At 42.8% G+C, this 23815-nt stretch overlaps 2 protein-coding genes across 5 annotated transcripts in view; one reads left to right on the top strand and one right to left on the bottom strand.

Moving 5' to 3' along the window:
• Window positions 1-19333, bottom strand: part of VEZT (vezatin, adherens junctions transmembrane protein) — a 68530-nt gene extending 49197 nt beyond the window's left edge. For all 3 annotated transcript variants that reach the window (XM_056117029.1, XM_056117038.1, XM_056117048.1), the window contains exon 1: window positions 19198-19333. In XM_056117029.1, the coding sequence (XP_055973004.1) occupies window positions 19198-19233 (36 nt within the window). In that variant the 5' untranslated portion in view covers window positions 19234-19333. The remainder of the gene's footprint in view (window positions 1-19197) is intronic.
• Window positions 19334-19587: 254 nt separating this feature from the next.
• The window catches only part of FGD6 (FYVE, RhoGEF and PH domain containing 6), a 144424-nt gene continuing 140196 nt past the window's right edge, over window positions 19588-23815 (top strand). For both annotated transcript variants that reach the window (XM_056117935.1, XM_056117934.1), the window contains exon 1: window positions 19588-19915. In XM_056117935.1, the coding sequence (XP_055973910.1) occupies window positions 19900-19915 (16 nt within the window). In that variant the 5' untranslated portion in view covers window positions 19588-19899. The remainder of the gene's footprint in view (window positions 19916-23815) is intronic.

Below are 23815 nucleotides of genomic sequence, written 5' to 3'. Positions count from 1 at the left end.
TTTGCATAATTTAGTTTTTAAATCACCAATTGGACTCACAACTTTAAAATTACTTAACAGATTAGAAATTGAAAATGGGTCATTATAATTCTGACCATACTTACATTTACTCCCAATTGCTTTTTTTTAACTGGGCAATTATTTGTATTGTGACTCAGATTATACAAGCCTAGAAACCACTGCAAAGAATTTTGCAGTTATAAAAACAATAGTATCCTATTCTTTTTTTTGAGGGAAGTGGGCACTCTGGTGATGGATATGGTATTGGAATGATGTATGCATGAAATGTATAATTAATAGTATTGTAAGTTATGATACCTCAATAAAAAAGGTCAACTCCCTCTTCCCCGAAAAGGCTTCACTATATGAAATCCGTTCATATGTGAAGAATGAACTTTATTTCAAATTCAAGATTCCTTTTTTCCAACCTCCTTTCCTTTTGTTCTGTTTCCCCCTCTTCTTCCTTTTTTCTTTCTCTTCTTCCTCTCCCTGTCTCTAAAAATAGTCACTCAAACTAGGCGGGGGAGGGGGGAGAGATAGCACTCTATTCTTACAAATTACTTTATTATTCTTATCAAAACAACACAGGGGCCAGGCAATTGTATAGCAGGTAGGGCACTTGCCTTGCCTGCAGCTGACTAGGTTCGATCACCTGATCACTGCTGACACCCAGTGGCCCAACTCTCCCCCTCAAAAAAGAAATATTAAGTAAAAAATAACGCAGTGTGTTAGATTTTTTAAAATCCTTATATCCACCCTGGGTTTGATCCCCAGTTCTACTTGGGCTCTTAAGCTTGCACAGGTTGCCCTGAGGATGCCTCCAACCACGTCTTCTCCACTGGAGCTTCCCCAGGTGGGCCGCCCCCCCACCCTACCCAAGCATTGCATGCTCAGGCCCTAGACTTCCCCAGGGTGGTCCTTGAAATTGCATCCTCAGGCCCTAGACTTCCCGAGGGTGGTCCCTGCACTGCATCCTCAGGCCCTAGACTTTCCCAGGGTGGTCCCTGGCATTGCCTCCTCAGGCCCTAGTCTTCCCCAGGGTGGTCCCTGGCATTCTATGCTCCTGTCAACAGCGTAGTTGGCCAAATATTCTTCTGGGAGAAAGTGGGGCTTCTGTACACCAGCTGGGAGGTTCCCCATTCCACCGTGTGACCCCCCTCGCCCCCCAACCACAATCTATTTTTTTAGGCTAAAGAGAAGCTCAATAGGTTGAGCATATGCTTTACATGCAGAAGATGTGAGTTCTGTCCCTGACTCCACAGAGTCCCCTGGAGCACAGCCAGGAGTGACCCTCTGAACACCAAGCCCAGAGTACTCCTGAGTACCACTAGGTATAACCCCAAACCTTTCTGGAGGGGGGTGTTTGGGCCATAACCAGAGGTACTTAAGGGTATTCCTGGCTCTGTACTGGCTCTGTACTCAGGGGTGATCCCTGATGCTCAGGGTACCACACACGGTGTCAGGGTGTTGAACCATGCTCCCAGCTGCCAAAAGCTATAGGGATAATACCTTCTGTACTCTCTCTCCAGCCCCCAAGAGCCCTCAAACTAAAAAATCTTACAATACTAGAAAAAAAATGATCAACATATGATACAATGAGCCCATATAAACAAATGAGAAAAAGACCTTAAAGAAGAAATAAAAAAGACTATAGAGGCACTTAAAAATATATACAAATGGAAACAAATAAAATGAAAACAACTACAAATGAAAACAGGTTACCCTTTAGTTTTAAGAAGTTCAAATTGAACATATCTTTCTCTGGCAGTTTACAACTATTAGGAAGCTGTTGATCATATTTAATGTTAATGGTCATGGTCCTCCTGTTGTTCATGATTTGCTCCAGCGGGCCCAGTAACATCTCCATCATGAGACTTGTTACTGTGTTTGGCATATGGAATACGTCATGGGTAGCTTGCCAGGCTCTGCTGTGCGGGCGAGATACTCTCGTAGCTTGCCGGGCTCTCCGAGAGAGGTGGAGGAATCGAACTTGGGTCAGCCATGTTGGCTGTATGCAAGGCAAACGCCCTACCGCTGTGCTATCACTCCATCCCAATGTTAATGAGTGTGAGGAAATATGTGCACATGCGTATATTCATTTACCTAGCACTTTCACTTGGAATGCAATTCATGAATCACCGTCACGGTCACGGTCCTCCCGTTGTTCATCGATTTGCTCGAGTGGGCCCAGTAACATCTCCATCATGAGACTTGTTACCGCTGTGCTATCACTCCAGCCCAATTCATGAATATAATAAGCTTATATACTATATTTGGGCTGGAGTGATAGCCTAGTGGGTAGGGCGTTTGCCTTGCACGTGGCGGACCTGGCCGACCCAGGTTCCATTCCTCTGCCCCTCTCGGAGAGCCCGGCAGGCAAGCTACTGAGAGTATCTTGCCTGCACGGCAAAGCCTGGCAAGCTACCCCTGACGTATTGGATATGCCAAACACAGTAACAAGTCTCATAATGGAGACATTACTGGGCCCACTCAAGCAAATCGATGAACAACAGGAGGACAGTGCTACTATATCGACCCCTCTAATCATTTCAAAATTCCTTTGTGAAGTGTGCATTCGCCATCCTGGATATCTGCCTCCCCACATCTCAATCTGAGATATGTACTCTCAGCTTTTCCCCTCTCTGGAGAAGCCTTATTCTTTATTCATGTTCTTTCTGTCTCTATCTCTGTCTCTCTCTTCACATTTCTCTAAGTAAATTAATTTTTCTTTCTCTCTTTCTTTCTTTCTTTCTTTCTTTCTTTCTTTCTTTCTTTCTTTCTTTCTTTCTTTCCTTTCGCATCACACCTGGCAATGCTCAGGGGTTACACCTGGCTTTGCACTCAGGAATTACTCCTGGCGGTGGTTGGGGGACCATATGGGATGCTGGGAATTGAACCTGGGTTGGCCGCATGCAAGGCAAACGTCCTACCTGCTGTGCTATCACTCCAGTCCCCTCTAAGTAAATTTATTTAACTAAAACTATTTGACTTTACTAAAAACAAAAACAAGAAACAAAAAAAAAGGGGCTGGAGAGACAGCACAGTGGGTAGGGCATTTGCCTTGCATGTGGCCAACCTGGGTTCGATTCCCAGCATCCCATATGGTCCCCTGAGCACTGCCAGGAGTAACTCTGGAGTGCCGAGCCAGGAGTAACCCCTGTGCATCACCGGGTGTGACCCAAAAAAAGCAAAAAAAAAAAAAGGCCAAAAAGTCAAATACACAGTTTCTTTATGTATGACATATATTTGCACATATTTATATATGGATATAATTGTACTAAAATGATCTGGAAGAAAAATGATTACAGCAATTACTCCTGGGAAGAAAAGGTGAACTGGGAAAGATTAAGGGAAGACTATGCTTTCCCTTGAGTATTTGACATTTTTATAATGAGAATATATTCATGTGTTATTTTTGTGGAAACAGGTGGCCAGCCCAAGACCTGCTTTTTTAAAAAAAGGCACTGAATTGTTAGTTTAGCAAATGAATAGAATGATCTTGGTACTTATCTCTCTCAAAACTAATGAACTTCTCAACTATTACACAGTTCCTTTATTTAAAATGTCACTCCTGTATCAGTCATACACTTAGGTCCAGTAAAATGCTATTGTCGGTTGTGATTTAATCTCGGCAAATCTATATTAAACACACAGAAACAATAGGAAATACAGTCAGCTCCTAATAGAAATTAGAAGGCAGGAAGCACTGGCACAGAAAACTGAAACTGTTTAATGAAGTACCATTGTTAATGAAGCCAGCACACATCTGTAAACCTGCACTTATCCTGGCCCAAAGAACCTAGAAGACTGATTTCCATTCCTTTGTTAAGAGAACTCATTAAATTATTTACAGGTAACTTCTCTTTAAAAAAAAAAAAGTACCAGATGGGGCTGGAGACATAGTACAGAGGCAAGACATTTGCCTTGCATTTGGCTGACCTGAATTCTATACCTGGTACCCCTTATGGTCCCCTAGCATCTCTAGGAGTGATCTCTGAATGCAGAGCCAGAAGTAACACTGGGTGTGGTTCCAAAGAAAAAATAATTAAATAAACAAAAACTTGCACCTGGTCAGAGGGATAGTTGTGTGGACTGAAGTGCATGTTTTGCATGCAGGAGGCTCAGGGTTTCTCCCCAGCACCACATGGTCTCTTAAATACCACCAGGAGTGACACTGACTACCATCAGATGTGGACCAAAAGCCAAAAGAAACAACAAAAAAAATTTAAACAGAATCATTAAGGGAAAAAAGTATGTAACCAAAGGGATCTGATGGAGAATATTTGCTTGGAAATAGGAAAATAACAGATTATTAGCTTTAAAACTGCTTTTTAAAATCTTTTATCTTTGAATACAAGTTTAAAGTTATAGATCAAATATATGTCAAAGAGAACATTTGAAAAATTTTGGAAAAGGTGATCTGCCTGTTGTCCTTTGCTATGATTTGCTTATTTCTTTCCAGGTTAAATGCAAAACAGCAGGAAACAAGCTGATCAGGAATAAAGTCATTACCAAATCACAAGGTACTGGTTTATCTTTTTTAAATAAAGAAGCTTTTGGCATGTAAAAACTCAATCATAGTCAAACCTTATAAATTACCCTATTACTATCATTGTTAACATATTACTTTCTTTAGACTTTTCACTTACCTTTCATTTAGTACCATTGAAAATTATAATTTAAAATAAATACTTGTTCCTCCAGTCTTTAAACCATGAATTATATTATAGAACAGTGCCTTGCACATTTAAGATCAAACAGGAAATACTTTTTGGCATTTATACATTTCAACATAGCTATGTTCTAAATTACCATGCCAAACGCCTCAAATCCAAGCATTAATTATTCCTCAATATCAGCAAAGCAAAACCCAATCTCAGCATTCAAAAGATGAAATAAGCTAAAAGGGTCATAAAAATCAGTCCAGCTAATTAGACTACTCACAGATAGCATAGTTCTAACTCCTCCAATTGATCTAGATGAAAAATGTACTGCCTCTTGACCACAGCCTTTTGATCTGTACATTTCTGCCTTTGATGATTCCCACTTGTTTCTCCAGAAGAACTACACTACAAAATGGCCACTGAACTGGAGGGCGTGCCTTCACCATTACTAAGCATTTTCCAATCAGGAGCAGCTCTCTGAAAAAACCTGAACATAAATTCTACAGTGCCAGTGCCACTCAATATTACTCGATAACTGCAAAAGAATAGGAGACTGAGATGTTTTGTGTGGTTCTTCTAAAATGCTTTCAAATGATAACATTTGTGTTTATTCTTTAAAAAAAATCTTTAAACCAGCAGCAGGTAAGACATCTATTCATTTATTTCCCTGTGTGCAGGTTTCCAGTATTTTCAATTGAAAAGAACCGCATCCAATAACACATACATGTTACAAACAGAAGTTTCCAAAGAATAACTTGATTTTTTTCTATACGACAGCACAGATTTACTTTGCTACAATAATATTTAAGTCCAAAACAAAATGAAAACCAAATATATTCATCAAAAGAAGGGAAGTGACAGGTGCAGCAGCTTCTATACTCAACTGACTGAAAGAACAGTGAAGTGGCTTGACTGAGAGGAATTAGCAGCTGAGCTCTCCTTGGTTCTGATCATCGATATCTGGTTAATCAGCCAGCACTAATTAGCCAGCACATACTGAGCACTCAAAGGGTGCAGAGCAGAAATAAGGACGTAAAACTATCATTTTCAACTGGAAATGCCAAGAGGGAAAAATCAGAGCCAGTAAAACACTTTGACAAAACGTTGGGTGTAAGAAGAGCATATAATGAACACTTAAAATGAGATTTGGGTGTTATTAGAACACATCCAACCTTCTTTCTTTCCTTTTTTTTTTAAATTAAAAGGCTACACCTGGTGGTGCTCAGGACTTACTCCTGGCTCTGTGCTAAAAGATCAGTCCTGGTAGAGATTGGGGGACCATATAGGGTGCTAGGGATTGAGCCCAGGTGACCTGCATGCAAGGCAAGCGCCCTTCCTATTGTACTATCACTCCGTAGGCCTTACTCCTGGTTCTGGGCTCAGGAATTATTCCTGGTGAGGCTCGGGGAACCCTATGAGGTGCCGGGGATTAAACTTAGATTGGCCAGCAAGCACCCTGCCTATACTATAGTATATTCTCTCTCTCTCTCTCTCTCTCTCTCTCTCTCTCTCTCTCTCTCTCTCTCTCTCTCTCTCTCAATCCCAAATGATAGAAGGGGGGAGAGAAGAATTAGGAGTTAAAAGGACTTTCCCTCAAAAAGTACTCCCCACCTCCACAAAAACAAAACAAAACAAAAAACAAACAAATGGAAAAAAAACCCTTGGGCGGGGGGGGGGGCGGGGGGGGGGCTGGAGCAATAGCACAGTGGATAGGACATTTGCCCTGCACGAGGCAGACCCAGGTTCAATTCCCAGCACCCCATATGGTCCCCTAAGCACTGCCAGGAGTAATTCCTGAGTGCATGAGCCAGGAGTAACCCCTGTGCATCGCCGGGTGTGACCCAAAAAGAAAAAAAAACAACAAAACTTTCCCTCATACTCCTTTTATCAGGTGGAGAAAAAAAAAGAGAAAAATATAGGACAAGTTAGATATTCAAGTAGAAAACCTATTTTAATAAGGTTTAAAGAGATGAGATTAATGGCTGCAGATTAATCAGCAAAATCTCAACACTACACATAAGCTGCCGGATTCTGTCACTTAAATAAAAGACAAAAGTGATTCAGAAATAAAAGAGATTCCCAAAAATATTATTTCAAATGAAGACTAGTGGGCGTTTTGATGTGCAAAAGTGGGAATTCCATGTCTCAACAGAGACCAGAGTATTCTTATGGGTGGGAGGTACGCGCGAGTCTCCCTGTGTGTCCAGCCTGAACTCTGGGTCTTTTCTCCTAAATCTTGAAGGCATGATTTGAAGCTAGGATCTTGGGGAACAGCTGGTACAGAACCAGGAAAACAACAATTAAGTTAGGATTTCAGATCTGAAATAGCGCAAGTAAGTAAAATTTCTTCCTGTATTTCCTAATTAATTAGTGGCAGCCTCTAAGGCCCTATTTTGCTTTACTCAAATTTAAGAAAAAGTTCATACCAAAGGGTGGTCTGGTATAATCTCTTGACTACTAGTAGTCTACTTTTTTAAATAATTGATATATTTTTTCTCAGGGCGGCCTTTTAATTTTAGCGCCCTTAATGGTAGGGTTTTATGCATAAATAGGCCAACATCACACCTTCCTTGAGTGTTTCCTCATTCTGACCTCGCCCGCCCATTGTTAGTGCAGTAGTGATGTTCACAGGAGTGTCTGCTCCTTTTGTTGTGGGGTTAGCCTGCATGCTCTCCTGAAGGCACACTTCTAAATTGTGGTGCTTACCACAGGGGGCTGTGATGCAGCCAGAAGCTGTTTGCATTCTATCTGTTTGCAGATAGAATGGTGGCGAGGCTCAGACAGCAGAGCTGCCAAGATTGTGCTCAGTGCATGTGGAGTACGGGGATCTGAACTTGTGACCATATGCTTGCCTGGCAGGCACTTTAAGCCCCTGTGCTATTCCTCTGTGCCAAATCTACAACAACAATAAAGCTCATAATGTAACTGATGTAACTACTGAAAATTATATGAGACATACAATCTTTTTGAATGTTTTTCTAAAAACAAACAAAAAGCCAAGAAAGGCCAAGCCAGAGGGAGACAGTACAGGGTAAGGCCTTTGCCTTGTCACAGCTGCTTTGACTCCTGGTCCTGTAATGATCCCCTGAGCACCACCAGAAGTGATCCCAAAGCACCATTACATAAAGTCCAAATTCTCACCCCTGGAAAAAAAAGGATAATATTGAGGATAAAGAAATGGCTCAAAGGGTTGGAGCACATAATTTACTTGAAGAAGTCGGGCTTTGGTTGCTCGCAACAGACAGGTCCCCAAGTACCAATGACACCAAGCTAGAAATAATGGCCAAACAGTGAACTAGGTGAGTCTCATATCAATAAAAGGGCAAAATCAGTGGATATGGAAGAAACGTGACCCATGCTTGTGGCAGACCCTAGTTTGATTCCTGGCACCACATGGTACCCTCACCAGGCCAGAAACAATCACCAAACACAAAGTTAGGAGTAGCCCCTGTGCACATCTGCGTGTGGCCCCAAGCCTCCACCCTCAACAACAGAAACTAAAAGACTAAAAACTGAACAAGGACTTGTTACTCCCCCTGAGAAATAATTTTTATTACTCAGATTAAGTAAATGTATACTTGAATATCTGGTAATAAACTAGCGATGGTTCAAATTAGTTTATCTTTTATATCAATAGGGAATGACTGAATTATCTCTGCTGGTAAATATTCCATTAGTGGTATTAACAAAAGTATGAGTTTTGCTATGGTTCTAATGTCATCTACTATTAAGCAGTAGATCATTATATATGATTTTTCCAGACAACAAGCTTTAGTAATAAAATAGCAAGTACTCGATCCAGGGAATGGCTCAAAAGAGCTATTGAATCAAAAATACAAATAGTAAAGAATCTACAAATTCTCTAGAAATTTCTTAATATTGTTTGAAAATATGTAACAATCTCAAAATACACTGAAGAACAACTCTCAAGCCAGATTTTAAAAACATCTTTCAAAACTTCCTTATAATATATAAGACCTATGTGAGAATCAACTGCTTTTACTTGACTGAGTGCAGACAGCAGAAAGCTTAATCTGACCACAGTGCCAAATAAGGTATAGCATTTAATAATTTACTAGGACAGACAAAGTACAGTGGGTAGGGTGCTTACCTTGCACAGCCAACACCAGTTCCATCCCTGGTACCTCAGAGCATCCCAGATGGTCCCCCGAGGCTGCCAGGAGAGATACCCAAGCCCAGAGCCAGGAGTAACCCCTTGAGCACCACTGGGTGTGGTCCCAAAACCAAACCAATCAACCAACCAACAAACAAAAAAACTGGGGAAAAGCAAACAAACCCAGAACAATAAACAACACACACACACACACACACACACACACCCTACACACACTCAGAAACTCAAACAATAATTTGCTGAAAAGCATAAAAAATAAATAAAAATCAAAGTGGGGCAAAAATTAGCTTTCTCAGTCATGAGCAAAGGAAAATTATTAATCTGAACAAACATCAAAAGAATTCAACTATAAAAAAATAAAGTAACCTTAGGTTCGATCACTGGCACTGCAAAATAAAGTAACGAAGATGAGATTTGAGTCTTGACATTCACCATCTAAATTACTGTATCCAAATCCAAACATTAATTGTTCCACAATATCAGCAAGTCTAATCTTAGCATTCAAAAACATTAAGTAAACTAAAAGGGTCCCTTGAGGATAAGTTGTCACTATAAAAAGGAAGTTACAAAGAAATGAATTAGATATACTACAAATAATGCCAAGAAGTAGCAATGTTAGTAAGTGGGGGGTGGGGAAGGGGGGAGTCTTTCTTTCTAAAGTAAGCTGTAACAGGATGAGTTTCTGTCGCTCATTATAGCTCCCTGCCCTCCCCCATTTTTTTTTTTATAAATTAGGAAAAAGTAACATCAGAATAGCACCTATTTAAGATGCCTAGAGAATTCTTATTCTCAGAACTCCTCAGAGTCATCAGAGTGATAGCTCAGTGAGATGAGTGTGTGTGTGAGCTCTAGGAGCTCCATCTCTGGCACCACATAACGCCCCCCCCCCCACACCAGTATTGCTGAGTGTGGCCCCCAGAACAAAACAAAAACCAAAATGGATGTAGGAAATTACAACAGCAATATGTTTATTCTGTTTAATACCTATGTTAGATAGGGTAACTATTGTTTAAAAAAAAAAGCCTGAGCAAAAACGTATAGTCGAAGTGACTTCTGCACTTGTTTGTTCATTGCAGCACTCTTTACAATAGCCAGAATCTGGAAAAAACCTGAGTGCCCAAAAACAGATGACTGGTTAAAGAAACTTTGGTACATCTATACAATGGAGTACTATGTAGCTGTTAGAAAAGATGAAGTCATGAAATTGACATACAAGTGGTACTACATGGAAAGTATCATGTTAAGCGAAATGAGTCAAAAAGAGAGGGATAGACATAGAAAGATTGCATTCATCTGGGGGATATAAAATAACAAAATAGGAGATTAATACCCAAAAATAGCTGAGATCGGTACCAGGAGGATTACTCTATAGCTTAGAGGCCAGCCGGCCATTGTAGGGGAAAGGGCAGTTCAGACAGAGAAGGGAGCACCAAATAAAGGGTGTTGGGAGGATCCTCCCAGGATTGGAGAAGCATGCTGAAAGTAGGCTATAGACCAAACTTGATTGCCACTCAATGCCTCTTTTGCAGACCACAACACCCAAAAGGAGAGAGAGAACAAAAGGGAATGCCCTGCCACAGAGGCAGGGTGGGATGGGGTGGGGGGTGGGTTTGGAAGGGATACTGGGATCCATGGTGGTGGAAAATGGGCACTGGTGGAGGGTTGGGTATTTGATCACTGTATAATCGAAACCCAAGCACAAAAATTTGTAAATCTACAACTGTACCTCAAGGGTGTTTCACTAATAAAAATTAAAAAAAAAAAGCCTGAGGTTACTCTGTCCTTCACACTTCAACTTCTTGGGATTTTTCAGCCTGCAAAATAATGAAATTTATTTTAAAAGTATCTAGGGAATTTAGCTCTGATGAAAATGAAGGGCAAGGACTGGGAATTAGGTTGGGAACCTCATGCTTCCTTCCCTCCCATAATTCTTCTACTACATTGTGTCTCAGAGCACACCTAATGCTTGAACTTAGAGGTAACCCCTTGGAGGAAAATGCAAGAGACCAAAATTGAAGAAAAGATAGTAAGATGTACCTATAATTCAGGACACTGTTCTTAAAATAAGAGACCTTGAAAAAATTTTATTTATTTTTTTGCTTTTTGGGTCACACCCGGTGACGCGCAGGGGTTACTCCTGGTTTTACACTCAGGAATTACTCCTGGCAGTGCTGGGGGACCATATGGGATGCTGGGAATAGAACCCAGGTCGGCTGTGTGCAAGGCAAACACCCTACCTGCTGTGCTGTCACTCCAGCTCCTGCCCTGAAAGAATTTTAAACAGGGAAGGAATGTAAATAGTTTACCAAATGTTGCTTAAATAGTTAAATCTTAATGCAGCATGATTCTTAATCTTAATAGATTGAGTCAATTCTTAGTCTTAATAGATTAAGAGTCAATTCCTGGAGCTGGACTTATGGTACAGTGGGTAGGGCATTTGCCTTGCACATACCTAACCCAGGTTCAATTCCTGGCACTTCATATGTTCCCCTGAACATCTTTGAGTACAGAGCCAGGAGTAATCCCTGAACACAGCCAGATGTGGCCCCCAAACAAAAACAGTCAATCCTGACTCAGAAAATCATTAAAATAACAGTATTACATCAAATATACCAAATATACCATAATCTTTTAGGAGTATGTGAGGTAGAGGGGCTCATTCAATGATGCTCAAGGCTTTTTCCTGGTTCTGTACTCAGGTAAAATTCCTGGAAGTGCTTGGGGAACTGTAAGTGGAGCCAGGGATTGAACCAGGTCAGCTGCATGCAAGGCAAGTGTCTTAACCCTGATACTATCCAGTCCCCAACTAATTTCTTAGAGGGGATGAGGTTCGGTCCTGTGGTAGAGCTCTAGAGCGCCTTTTCTATTACAGAGCTGGGAAAGTGTGACATTTCCTAAAGTACCTTGCAGCTTGGCGATAAATTAATTAGGGTCTCCTAATTAGATACGCCTGTGATAGAGGTGGAACGGAAGCAGAGGACTGTAACTTGGGTTCTTTTCTTTTGTTTGTTTTTATTTGTTTTTGCTACTAAACAAAGCTGTGGAGGCAAAACTGTTCCTAAATTAACATTTTGATTTATACCGGAGTTTCTTAAACTTTTTCTACTTGTGCCATTTTTTTGCCTATGAAAATTTATGTGACTGCAGGTGTATATAAAACAGAAATCAAATGCTTGAGGGTCTGAAGAAACAGTACATTGGATAGTACATTCCAAAGAGAGTACATTTGCCCTGCACATGTCTGACCCCATGTGGTTCGATCCCCAGCATACCATATGGTTCCCAGAGGAATGTGCCAGGAGAAATTCCTGAGTGCAGAGCCAGGAGTAAACAATAAGCATTGGCCCCAAATCAAAATAGCAGAGCTTTATATATATATATATATATTTATATATGTGTGCATATATATATGTGTGTATATATATATGTGGAGAGGCTGCTAAAATCTCAGGGCTGGAACGAATGGAGACATTACTGGCACCTCCTCGAGTAAATTGATGAACAACGGGATGACAGCGATACAGTGATATATGTGTAATATATATGTATATGTAACATATATATATATCTCAAATGTTTGAGGGGCCTGAGAAATAGGACAGCAGATAAGGCACTTGGCTTGCAAGAGGCTGACCCTGGTTTGATACCCAGCATCACATACTATCCTCCAAGCTCTGCCAGGAGTGATCCCTGAGCACGGATCCAGGGAGTGTGCCCAAGACAAAACAAATTCAAGTCAAATGTTTGAGAGTAAACCATAAATTTATTTTAGAATAAGCCCTATTTTCAGTTTTACGAATTCCTCATGGAGTTGGAAAGTATAGTTTAAGAAACTAGGCTCTAGACCAGTGGTTTTAAACCTTTACGGTTGTTTTTTTTTTTCTTTTTGGTGGTGGTGGGGGGAAGGTTTGAGGTTACACTTGACGATGTTCTTTTTGTTTTTTCTTTAAGTTTTTGGGCTACACCCAGCAATGCTCAGGGATTACTCCTGACTCTGTGCTCAGGAATCACTCCTGGTGGGGTTTGGGAGACCATATGGGATGCTGGGGATTGAACTCAGTTTGGCCACGGTCAACCACGTGCAAGGCAAACACCCTGCCCATTGTACTATCCACTCCGGTCCCTACACTTGATGGTGTTCGAAGAGCTACTTTGGCCTCTGTGCTAGGGTGTCACTCCAGGCAATGATCAGAGGACCATGTGGTGCTGGAGATCACACCTAGCCTCCTGCATGCAAAGCATAGGCTCAGTTTTTTGAGGGATTTCTCCACTCTAGTTTTCAACCTTTTAATGCCTGTGGTTCAAACCACTGGTCTAGAACACTGGTCTTCAACTGTTGTTCCCTCTGCAACCGGCACTAATCTGCATACTGGCCCAAGACTTGCTGTTACAAAGAATGCAGGAGACCACTGGTTTTCAACCTTTTTACACCTGTGGACCAGCACCTGTCCACTGTTCTAGATCTTCTAACAAAACCTGAGTCACTGACTCTGCATATTAAATTTCAGTTAGAATAAAAGAGGGGTTTCTGTCTTCTGCCCAAGGATCTATGACTTGTAAATAACTTGATATCATGAAGGAGGGTAACAGAACCTGAAATAATTTGACTGACTTAGTAGTGAGCAGTGAATGGCAAGGAAACATTGTAGAATAAAAAGCTAGTGAGCTACCATAGCCAAAAGAGAAAAGATTTGATGAAATTATTTACCAATGTATTGTAACATCTCAGAAGACAGAACATGTGTTCAACAGGTTTTAAGATCTGAAAGGAAGGCTCTCTCCATCTGTGGCAGGAGATTCTGGCTGATAGAACCAAGCAATGAGGATATGGGTGAGGGCATGGTCACTCATTGTTGGAAATGTAAAAAGGTAAGAAAATGAGATGGTGGTCAAAGGCCTTTCTCAACAAACATTTCAAAATACCAGCTACTAAAATCTAATAAAGGTGTGACTTCTCCATCATAAGCCCCTCCCTGCAGGCAATCAGGGTTGTTGAGAGCTAAGACCCAAAAGGGGGGTGAGGTACTGGGGTGGAGAAGGCCAAATGAGAAAAGGAGGAGCCAAGAGAATTTGGCATTAGGTAGCGAGAGCCAGTGAGAGCGACAATAACGAAGATCCCAGAACTATATACGGTCATTGTTTCCTCTTAGTAATTTTTTTTTTTGGAAGTAAAACAGACTTTATTTGGAGGTTTTTAGGAAGGGGAAGGAAGGAGAGAAAGTGAGAGAGAATAACACGTTCAAAAGAGAATGCGGGATTCTTCAAAGGTGGAGAGAGCCCCTACATACACCCAGCATTAGATCTGAAAGCATGAAAGTACACATCTCGAGAGAGGAGATGTGGGTGGCAATGTGTTTGGGTACCACATGTGCTTGGCCACGTGGGCACAAGCAGCACATGGGCTGGGGCAACAAATGTACCTCCTCTTAGCAATTTTGCATTTGTTCATTTTCACCCAAATTCTAACTCCTAGCATTTGCTGCATTTGGAAGTGAGTTTGGTTCTATAGTAAGGTCACTTACCCTCACTGCAATATTCTTGACTAAAATGCTTTTACTGGATTAATCACTGCCTAGTTCTGGTTATTCTTTTATTAAAAATTATTATTCAACAAATTTTTATTTTTTTTCATAGAGTTTTTTTTTTTTTTTTTTTTTTTTGCTTTTAATTCACACCTGGCGATGCACAGGGGTTACTCCTGACTCTGCACTCAGGAGTTACTCCTGGCAGTGCTCAGGGGACCATATGGGATGCTGGGAATCGAGCCCGGGTTGGCTGCGTGCAAGGCAAATGCCCTACCCGCTGTGCTATCTCTCCAGCCCCTCCGTAGACTTTTTAATTGGATTACAGTGACATACACATTTACAAAGTTGTTCGTTACTGGATTTCAGTTCATATAATGTTCCAACACCTTCCCTTCACTAGTGTTCTTTTCCTACCACCAATGGTCCCAGTTTCTTTCCCTCCCATTCTTCCTCCCCCCTTCTCTCTCTCTTTCTCTCCCTCTCTTTCCTTTTGGGCCTTATGGTTTGAAATAGATAATGAAAGGATATCAGGTATATCTTTTTACCTATGCCCCCCCCCCCCCCCCCCCCACACACACACATACTCTTGTGGCAAGCTTCCGACCATTGATCTGACCTCCTGGCCTCTATCTACATTCACTTTGGATATTAGTCTCATATATATTTTTCATTCATTCATTCATCATCCTGTTAATCGTCGATTGCCTCGAGCAGGCCCCAGTAACGTCTCTTTCATCCTAGCCCTGAGATTATATTCAAGGCTTTTTAGGAGAATGAGACCCATCATTGTTACTGGTATTTGGCATATTTGGTGCGCCACGGGGAGTTTGCCAGACTCTGCCCTGTGGGCAGGCTATATTCGATAGCCTGCAAGTTTGTCCAGAGTAGGAATGGGATAATGAGATATCATAAAAAGATGTTCTGATAAGATGTCGCGCGGCCGCGAATGCGGTTCCGGAAGCTGCATTTTGTAGTCTCTGAGTCTTGGCCGCTGATGGGCGCCGTGTAATCCCATATATATTTAAATCCCACAAATGAGAGTCATTCTACATTCTATACCTGTCCCTCTCCTTCTGACTCACCTCACTCAACATGATACTCTCCATATCAATCCATTTATAAGCAAATTTCATGACTTCATTCTAACAGCTGCATAGCATTCCTGGTTATTCTTTAACAGTAACCTCTGTGTACACTGAAACATATTAATAGCTTTCTATTTTTTCTCCCCTAAATTCCTATAAAAAAAATCAGGCAACAGCATAGAAAGAAATGTGAAGTCGCTTTACTAGAAAGCAAAGAATAAAAATGTTGATGAAGTGAAAAATTGAATAGTATAAAGATGTCAGGTAAGGGCGGGAGAGAGTATATAGAATGTAAGGCAATTGCTTTGCATGCAGCTGACCCAGGTTTAATCCCTGGCACCTCAAATGGTCTCCTGAGCACCACTAGAAGTGATCCATGAGCACATAGCCAGGAGTAAGCCCTAAGCGGTCTGGGTGAGGCACCTCCCCCAAGATAAAATTATGTCTAAGTAACATATGAAAAAAAATACAAAACACAATTTTCATAAAATTAGCATCTAATAGGAAGGGCAAACAATATTATAATAAATGCCCAAGAGCTGGGAAAGTAACTCAGATGTAGATCATTTTTATTGCACCTGTGAGGTCCTGGGTTTGATCCCCAGCACCATAATAAAGTAAATTCCTAATCAAAGAAATAAAAATTTCTCTAACAGGGGCTGGAGGGATTTGATTCCCAGCATCCCATATGGTCCCCCAAGCACCGCCAGGAGTAATTCCTGAGTGCAAGAGCCAGGAGTAACCCCTGTGCATCACCAGGTGTGACCCAAAATGAACAAAAAAGATATCTCTAACAAATGCACAAACGTAATCAAACCAACATAATGCTATTTTTTCTTATAAAGGTGCACTGCACTGTGCACTGTCCTCTCCTTGTTCATCTATTTGCTCAAGCGGGCCAGTAACATTGTGAGACTTGTTACTATGTTTGGTAACAATGATTAAAGGAAGCTTCTGGGGATCAAACCTAGGGCCTCACACAAATGAGGCATGTGTTCTATCACTCAGCCACATTCTAGACCCCAAACAAATACTCTTATTCCTATTAAATAATAAAAACTTGAAACGCTGAATTGATTTTAAAGTTCTAACTGGCTTTATTAAATGATTCCTGAACTGGCGATATCCCCTCAAGCATGGAAAGGTATTGCATAGAATAGTACAAAATGGCAGGTTTTAAGCAGAAGCAGGGAAAAAAGGGAAAAAGGGAGTAGTTCAGGGAAAACCACCTCCACCTCCAAGAACCAAGAAATTTCATCAAAAATTCCATTTTGGGGGCCAAAGTGCAAGTACAGTGTATACAGTCCTTACCTTGCATGCGGCTGACCTGGGTTCAATTCCCAGCACCCCATATGGTTCCCTGAGCCTGCTGGGAGTGATCTCTGAATGCAGAGCCAGGAATAAGCCCTGAGCTACAGCAGGTATAAGCCCTAAATAAACAACAAGAACCAAAAGTCCATCTTGGAAGAAAGAAACTGCAATAACTACAATTAGATTAGGAACTAAATGTTCCCAGAAATTGGCATTTCGGTCTTTTTAAAAAAGCATGTCTGTAGATATCTTCTGTAGCACGACTTAAAAAAAATAATTAATTTGGGTGCCTCCCCAGTAGTACTCGGAGAGCCTGACACTTGGCATGGCTCAGTGAGTGGTGATTCTGTTTGGGATGGGCTGTCAGAGCTGGCGACTCATAGATCACCATGGTGGTACTCATCATGGAAATGTGTCTCCATATGTAAGACTCCAGTCCTCTGAGCAGTCTCCCAGGCCTCAGCTTCAGTCTTAAATACTTATATCCTGGCACCCACTAGACCTTCTAGGAATTATTCTAAAGGAAAAAAAAATCAAACTTGTAGTTAAAAATAGGTTTGTGTAGTGTTCATTACAATAAGTACTTTGAAATAATTACCCAATGATGGGAGACGTTATGTTTTCCTACATATATAGAATGTGATAGTGTGAATAATTTCAAAGAGCAATGAATAGGAAAAGACAAATGTGGCGTCAGAGCGACAGTACAGCAGACAGGGCACTTGCATTGCTGGTGGTCAACATAGGTCAACATACGGGTATCCCATATGGTCCCCAGAGCCCCCCAGGAATGACCAGTACAGCCAGGAGTAAGACCTGAGAACTGCTCAGCGTGACCCAAAAACACTAACAATAACAAAAGACACAAATTTAAGTGAAAATGCACAAGCATTTTATTAGGCATATCTTGTATTTAAAAACATCACACATAAACGTACAAGTGCACAGGCAAAGTCTACGAAAACATACTATGATGTTAATAGCAGCCATCTTTGGGTGCTAGGATAATGGATGATTTTAATCTTGTGGCTTATTTTCCTGCCATGGTATGTTCTTAGAACATGTATTACTATTCAGAAATCTAACTAAAGAAATCCTACTGAGCTTCCCTTGCTCTAGAAATCCAAGTAATCCTGATTTTTACACCTTCTTCAGCTCCCACAATCAATATTTCCTTGATTTTTCCCTATCCAAGACATTATTTCATTATTTCTTCTTTCCTTTCCAAAATGCAGGCGCTTGTCCTCCTTAGCGAGCTCCCCAATTGCTGCGTTTGGGTGACATGTCCCTGTCTTGCAGGAAGCCTACATTCGAGCCACATGGAAGCACCTTTATAAGGCCGCCTTCTATCTACCCTTAAGTCCCTGAAAAAATCTACTGCAGGTGGATCAAGCCTGGCATACTCTGCTCTCCAACCCTGAAATGCATTTGCTCCTTTCGGGTCTTCCTAATCCTCCCAGATCATTTATTGACTGGCTGCTGCTTCTCAGAGGCCCGGGTGGGGGGTGGGGGGTAGGGGGCGGGGGGTGGAGGACGTTTCCAAGTTAGCCTCTAGCGCCAGCGTATGCACGTTTGGCAACGTTTCCCCAATATTTATTCATCTGCACAGTCCGCGCTCTCATTGTATGCGGCTGACCGCTTCCTTTGCTCGCTTTTTAAAGATTTCGGAAATCTAGCTGGACGCGGGCACAGGAAGCCTATGCCACGCAGACCCGCAGGGCTGAGAGTTCTGCTGTGTCTCGTGGAGATAAACGGCCACTAAACCACTAGCCTAATTTTTTTTTCCTTTCCAAGATGGCAGAGAACGTCTTAAAATAGTCCGAACACAAAAGCGCCGCATATCCCCCTCCCTCTCGCCCCCCTCGACTCGAATCTTAAGGGTCGTCTCCAGTCGCTTAACAACCAAGGACAAAAGATTGCACCTAAGTGCGGAGATGCCCGTCCTTACATCCGACCGCGTTAGGGGAAGGGAAAAAAAAAAAAGGCACCTGCTGGGTTCAAGGCCCACGCCTCGGCCATCAACGACCTCTGGTCACTTCTGGAGACAGACTCCAAAACTCCAGCACGGAAAAAAAAAGGGGGGGGGGGGAGAGGGGGTTGGCGAAGTTCTATTAGCGCGTCTCGGAGGGGCGCGAGAGGGGCCCCGCCCCGGGCAGACGCGGCTCCCCCACCCCCCGCAACCCCGCCCCGGCGGAGCGTGCATCCCCGGGGAAGGAGCTCGGGTTCCCCCCTCGTCCGGGCCGCGTCCCAGGCTGCACATCCTGGGCTGGCCCCGAAGGAGAGGCGGGTCGCCAGGGAGCACCGGGCTACACCTGTCAGGCTGCGGCCACTCGCCAGGCCCCAGAAACCACCGGCCGAGGACAGGGGCCGGGGCGTCACCCGAGCCCTCGCTCCGGACTCGGCAGCTCTCCTTGCCCTTCGTGCTGCTCCCACAAAGCCAATGCACACCCCCCACCGCCATTTTTTCCTCCCCTTACCTCAAACACCACCTCTTCGTCAAACTCGGGTGTCATCCTTCTCCGCCATGCCGCCCGCCTCGGCACGATGGGAAATGAGGGAGGGAGAGAGCCAGCAGCAGCCACCACGGCGTCTCGGCCTCGGTTTCGGCCCCCCTCGGGGTCCAAACAACTACAATTCCCGGCATGCCTTGCAGCTCCCTCCCTCCCTCTCTTCCGGCTCGCTCATTGGCGCTGAGGAGGCGCGTGGCCGCGGGAGGGGCGGGAACGGGAGAAATTTGGAGACGTCTGATTGGAGGAGGTGGGAGCTTTTGTCCGCCTTTTTTTTTTTTTTTATGGCGACCACTAGACAGGGGGCGCCCGCAGCACTGATTTGTCTGCTCCGGCGGGGAGAGCCGGAGGGCACGCGCCTGCCGAGCGCGCCGGTGAGCGAGCACCGCGCGTGCCCGCGCCTGGCCGTCAGCCTCCCGAAGCTCGGCAGGGCGGCGCTCGTGTCCCGCCGCCTGCGGCTCGCGCCCGGGAGCGCCGCCGGGTGCCCGGGAGCCCGCCGCATCCTTTGTGCGGCGCTCAGGCTGCGCCCGCGGGTGCTGCTCGCCGGGCGGAATGTGGGAGCTGCGGGGGCTCTTCTCTCTAGTCTGCGGACCCATGGATCCGACGGGGGGCACGGACTGAGCCGGGGAGGGCGAGCAGGAAAGCAGAGCTGCCCTCCCGGGGGGGAACATCATGACTTCGGCGGCGGGTAAGTGACGGGCGCTCCGGCTGCGGCTGCAAAGTTGGAGAGCGAGCGCGGCGGCGAAAGCGGGAGCTTCCAAGCAACTTTCTCCTCCAGGCTCCGGGGTGCCCACCTCTTGCCGACACCCAGGTGGCCAAGTGCCGAGGCCCCAGCGTCGGTGTCCGGCTCTGCTGCCCCTGCCCGCCGACTGCGGCTCTCTGGAAATGTGCTAACTCCCGGGAGCTCCCTCCTTTTGGGAGATCGGAGTCCCGGAGGGCCCAGGTGGACAGGAGAGAAGGGCTGGGCTCTTCTCTCCTGCAACTCGGGCTATGTTGACTTTGCGGGAGAAGGTAGCCGAAACCCCCAGGTTAAGAAATCAGTTATTCTAGGAAAGGGCAATGGCCCCGCGACTTGGCTGATCACTGGGACCCCTGGCCCTTATTCTATGAGATTTTGATCCTTACTCCCGCCCAGGAGGGTTTTTTTTTTCTTTTTTCCTTTTACAGGCGAAGCCTTGCCTTTTTTTTTTTTAAAATTGTGCTTGCTGAAGGAGGGCCCCAGTTCACCCACTTTTTAAACGGATTTTTACCTCTCCTATTTCTACCTGGCTAATATAAACAAAGCCTAACCCCTCTTCCCCCCTTTTTTTGGTCTGCCGCCCATAATATTGTCCCTTCCAGTAAATAACAAAGCCTGTTTTTACCTTTGTGTGGATTTTAGTCAGTTCTGGACATTGTATTTCTAAACATTCCTAAAGTCCAGTTATTTTATTTTCCTAGATAAATTAGTAAAGTGGGGTTGAATCTACTTGATACAGTGTAGGCTAATTTTTAAACCAGAACTTTAATGTAGTAAATATTAACCTTTTTTTAAAAAAAAAAAACTTGTTTGTCCTCGGGAGTTGAGAAATGACAAATTCCACTAGCAGTTTTGTATTAAAATAGGGTAGAGCTTTCTCTTAAAGTTGCTTCTACAAGGAGCACTTAAGTGTCTGATTAAAGTTTCTTTGCTTTCCTTGGCATTTGTTGTAAATTCCTGCAACTTGAAACTGTCAAACAGCGCTCAAAATGTTCTGATTTGTATTTTTTCTAAAGCCTGGATATATTGGAGTGTTAGTTGCCAGGTTTAATTAGATTACAGGTCAAGTAGTTAGCCAATAGGAAATAAGAAAGAAGGGAAATATTTCCATAGTGATATATTTGAGGAGGATCTTGTGGATCTATCCTTTTTGATGTAATATATGTATATATGTATATAGGAAATATATTATTATACACGGTGGAAATAGTGTTATTTTAAGCCACTTTTTTTTCCCCTCCAATGGGAGACTTCTTACTTGCAATGAATCATTTTCACATTCAGTTTCTGTGCTTTTATGCAGGGTTACTTTACAAATGAAGCAAGCTAATTAAAGTGGCTGGCAGTATTAAAATCCTAGCTTCTTTTAGTTCTCCTCTCTTTTGGAGTACCAACTATGTTTAAAATATTTATACTTTATATGCATCAGTTTTTATTTCCATCCCTTAAAATTTAGAATGAACGTGTACAAAAGCATTTAGTATGGTATTTAAATATTTGAACCTGAACTAGGGCTTAGTCTGGCAGTATATGATTTTTTCATGAGTTACCCTAGAGTAATGCAAGCTATTTTTATATTTTATCAACTTAACAATTAAAGAAATCCACAGACATTTTTGTGGTGTTTAAAAAGAGGAACACTTCCTGTGTTTAGCTGAGTTAGTTGGTTTTTTAGCATGGTTTGCTGAGACGCATTAACTTCTTTTTTGTTCATCCATCTATTAAGATTTATTATAATGCCTACTCGTGTCTAAATAGACACATGGCCAAGAACTAAGGTTTTCTTTTCATCCCATTCTTGTAAAAGTATGCATTCATCATTTTGACAAGCATTTTGGGATGCTTGTTGGAAGGGTACTTAGATTCATTAAAACTTTGGGGAAATTGTTTGCTCGGGGGAGGGCATGTTTGTTTATATTGAAGGAAAGCAAGCTTTCGTGAACCACAGTCTGTTGTATGTAATAGATGATGAGCATGTTTGTAATAGTAAAAATGGTCCTGCACTTGACTTTCTTACCTTATTTTTCCCTGGAGCCAAACAGCTGTGTCAATAAAAGATTTGCTGCTTTGCCCTAAAAAGCAATGGGTCTCACTGTTGATACAGTATTAAAATCCAAAGGTGCTGGATTTGTTTTCAACATCATTCACTTAATTAAAAAAGTTTGACATTATAGCAGACCATAATATGATGTCTTATTATTTTTGAGTTTTCTGTTTCTTTCAAAATAGAACAGAGAAAGATTTCAGATATTTTTATTCCAGTGACCAGGAACACTTGTTTCTAATAATGATTAAGGATTTATGGGGCCGAGAGATAGTACCAAGATTAAGGCACTTGCCTACATGAAGCTGCTGCTGAAACACTGGCGCTGGGGTCTGGCCATCGCCCCCAAAACTGCCTTGTGTAACTCCTGAAGAGAGTGAAGTGTGGCCCCTAAGCACCACTAGGTGTGTCCCCCCCACCGCCCGAAGAAAATGAATTTATTCAATGATATTATTGTAGTTGATTCCTGCTGTAGCACTGCACCACTGTCCTCCTGTTGTTCATCGATTTGCTCGAGCGGGCCCTGTAATGTTTCCATTGTGAGACTTGTTACTGCGTTTGGCATATTGAGTATGTCACAGGTAGCTTGCCAGGCTTTGCTGTGCGGGTGAGATGCTCTCGGTAGCTTGCCAGGTTCTCCAAGAGGGGCGGAGGAATTGAACCCAGGTCGGCCACATGCAAGGCATACGCCCTACCACTGTGCTAACGCTCCAGCCCTACTAACACTCCAAAATATTACTCTACTCTAACATTGAGATGAGGACCACAGAGATAGGGCATAAGGATCTCGCTATGAATCCTGACCAGCTTCGTTCCAATCCTTGTCACCACATGCAGTTCCCTGAGCACCAGCAGGGGTCAGCCCTGAGCATTGAGCACCCCTGGGTGTGGCCCCCAAACCAAAATGAATAAATAATGAAAAGGATACTGAGGTCTGGGTGAGTTTGGCATTAGAGCTTTTGCCCTGCCTTTGTAAGGCCCTGGGTTTGATCCCTGGCAAAGAGGGGATGAGTGAGATTGATGCTGAAGCCTATTATATTTATTTTTTTCATGGTAGACTGCATGCCTTGCATGTGTGGGCCCTAGGTTCAAACCCTAACATCAAATAGAAAAAAGAAGAAAAAGGAAAGAAAATTACTGTCTTTGAGCTCCTTCACTATTGAGCTACATCTTGGACCTGGATCTTGATTTTTTTAAAATGAAATTTCCTGTTCTGAGATATAAATAGGTGTATGTTTATGGCAGCTTTATTTCTAGGACCAGTTTTCAGCACCAGGGATACAGAATGAGACAAAAACTTTCCCTCTGCTAGTGAGCCAAAGATGCACTGAAGCAAAATCTCACAGGGCTAAGGGACTGGAGCTCCCGTGGGGTCTCCTGAAACTAGTGTCCTAGAAGTTGGATCTCAGAATCATAGACTTTACTCATTTCTTCACCCCTCTCACTGACAAGGAAGGAAATTGAGGCAGCCTCTCCACACAAAATCCACAAGTTAGCCAGCTATCCAAGTTAGGTTATTTTCTTTCTCCAATTCAAAGCTGGCTAATAATGGTAAGCCTATGGTCAAGATTATTTACTCCAATTGGTACCTACTGAATTTAATTTTGAGGACATTAGAGAAAGAATAGGGATTTATCTTTCTTGGAAGCAGACACTTGTACAGAACATTTAATGAGTACAATGAGTACCAGAGCTTAAAAAACAATTTAACTAGAAGGCAAAAATTAATTGCTTAAGTGACCCTAAAGCTCTAGAAAGTATATAAATTTCAGAAAGTAAAAAGTTAATTGGATGAGATTTTTTTA

Source organism: Sorex fumeus, unplaced genomic scaffold (assembly GCF_029834395.1).
Source record: "Sorex fumeus unplaced genomic scaffold, SorFum_2.1 ptg000003l, whole genome shotgun sequence".
NCBI lineage: Eukaryota > Metazoa > Chordata > Mammalia > Eulipotyphla > Soricidae > Sorex > Sorex fumeus.
The sequence above is the reverse complement of the archived record's forward strand: the minus strand, read 5'-3'. Positions and strand labels throughout refer to the sequence as shown.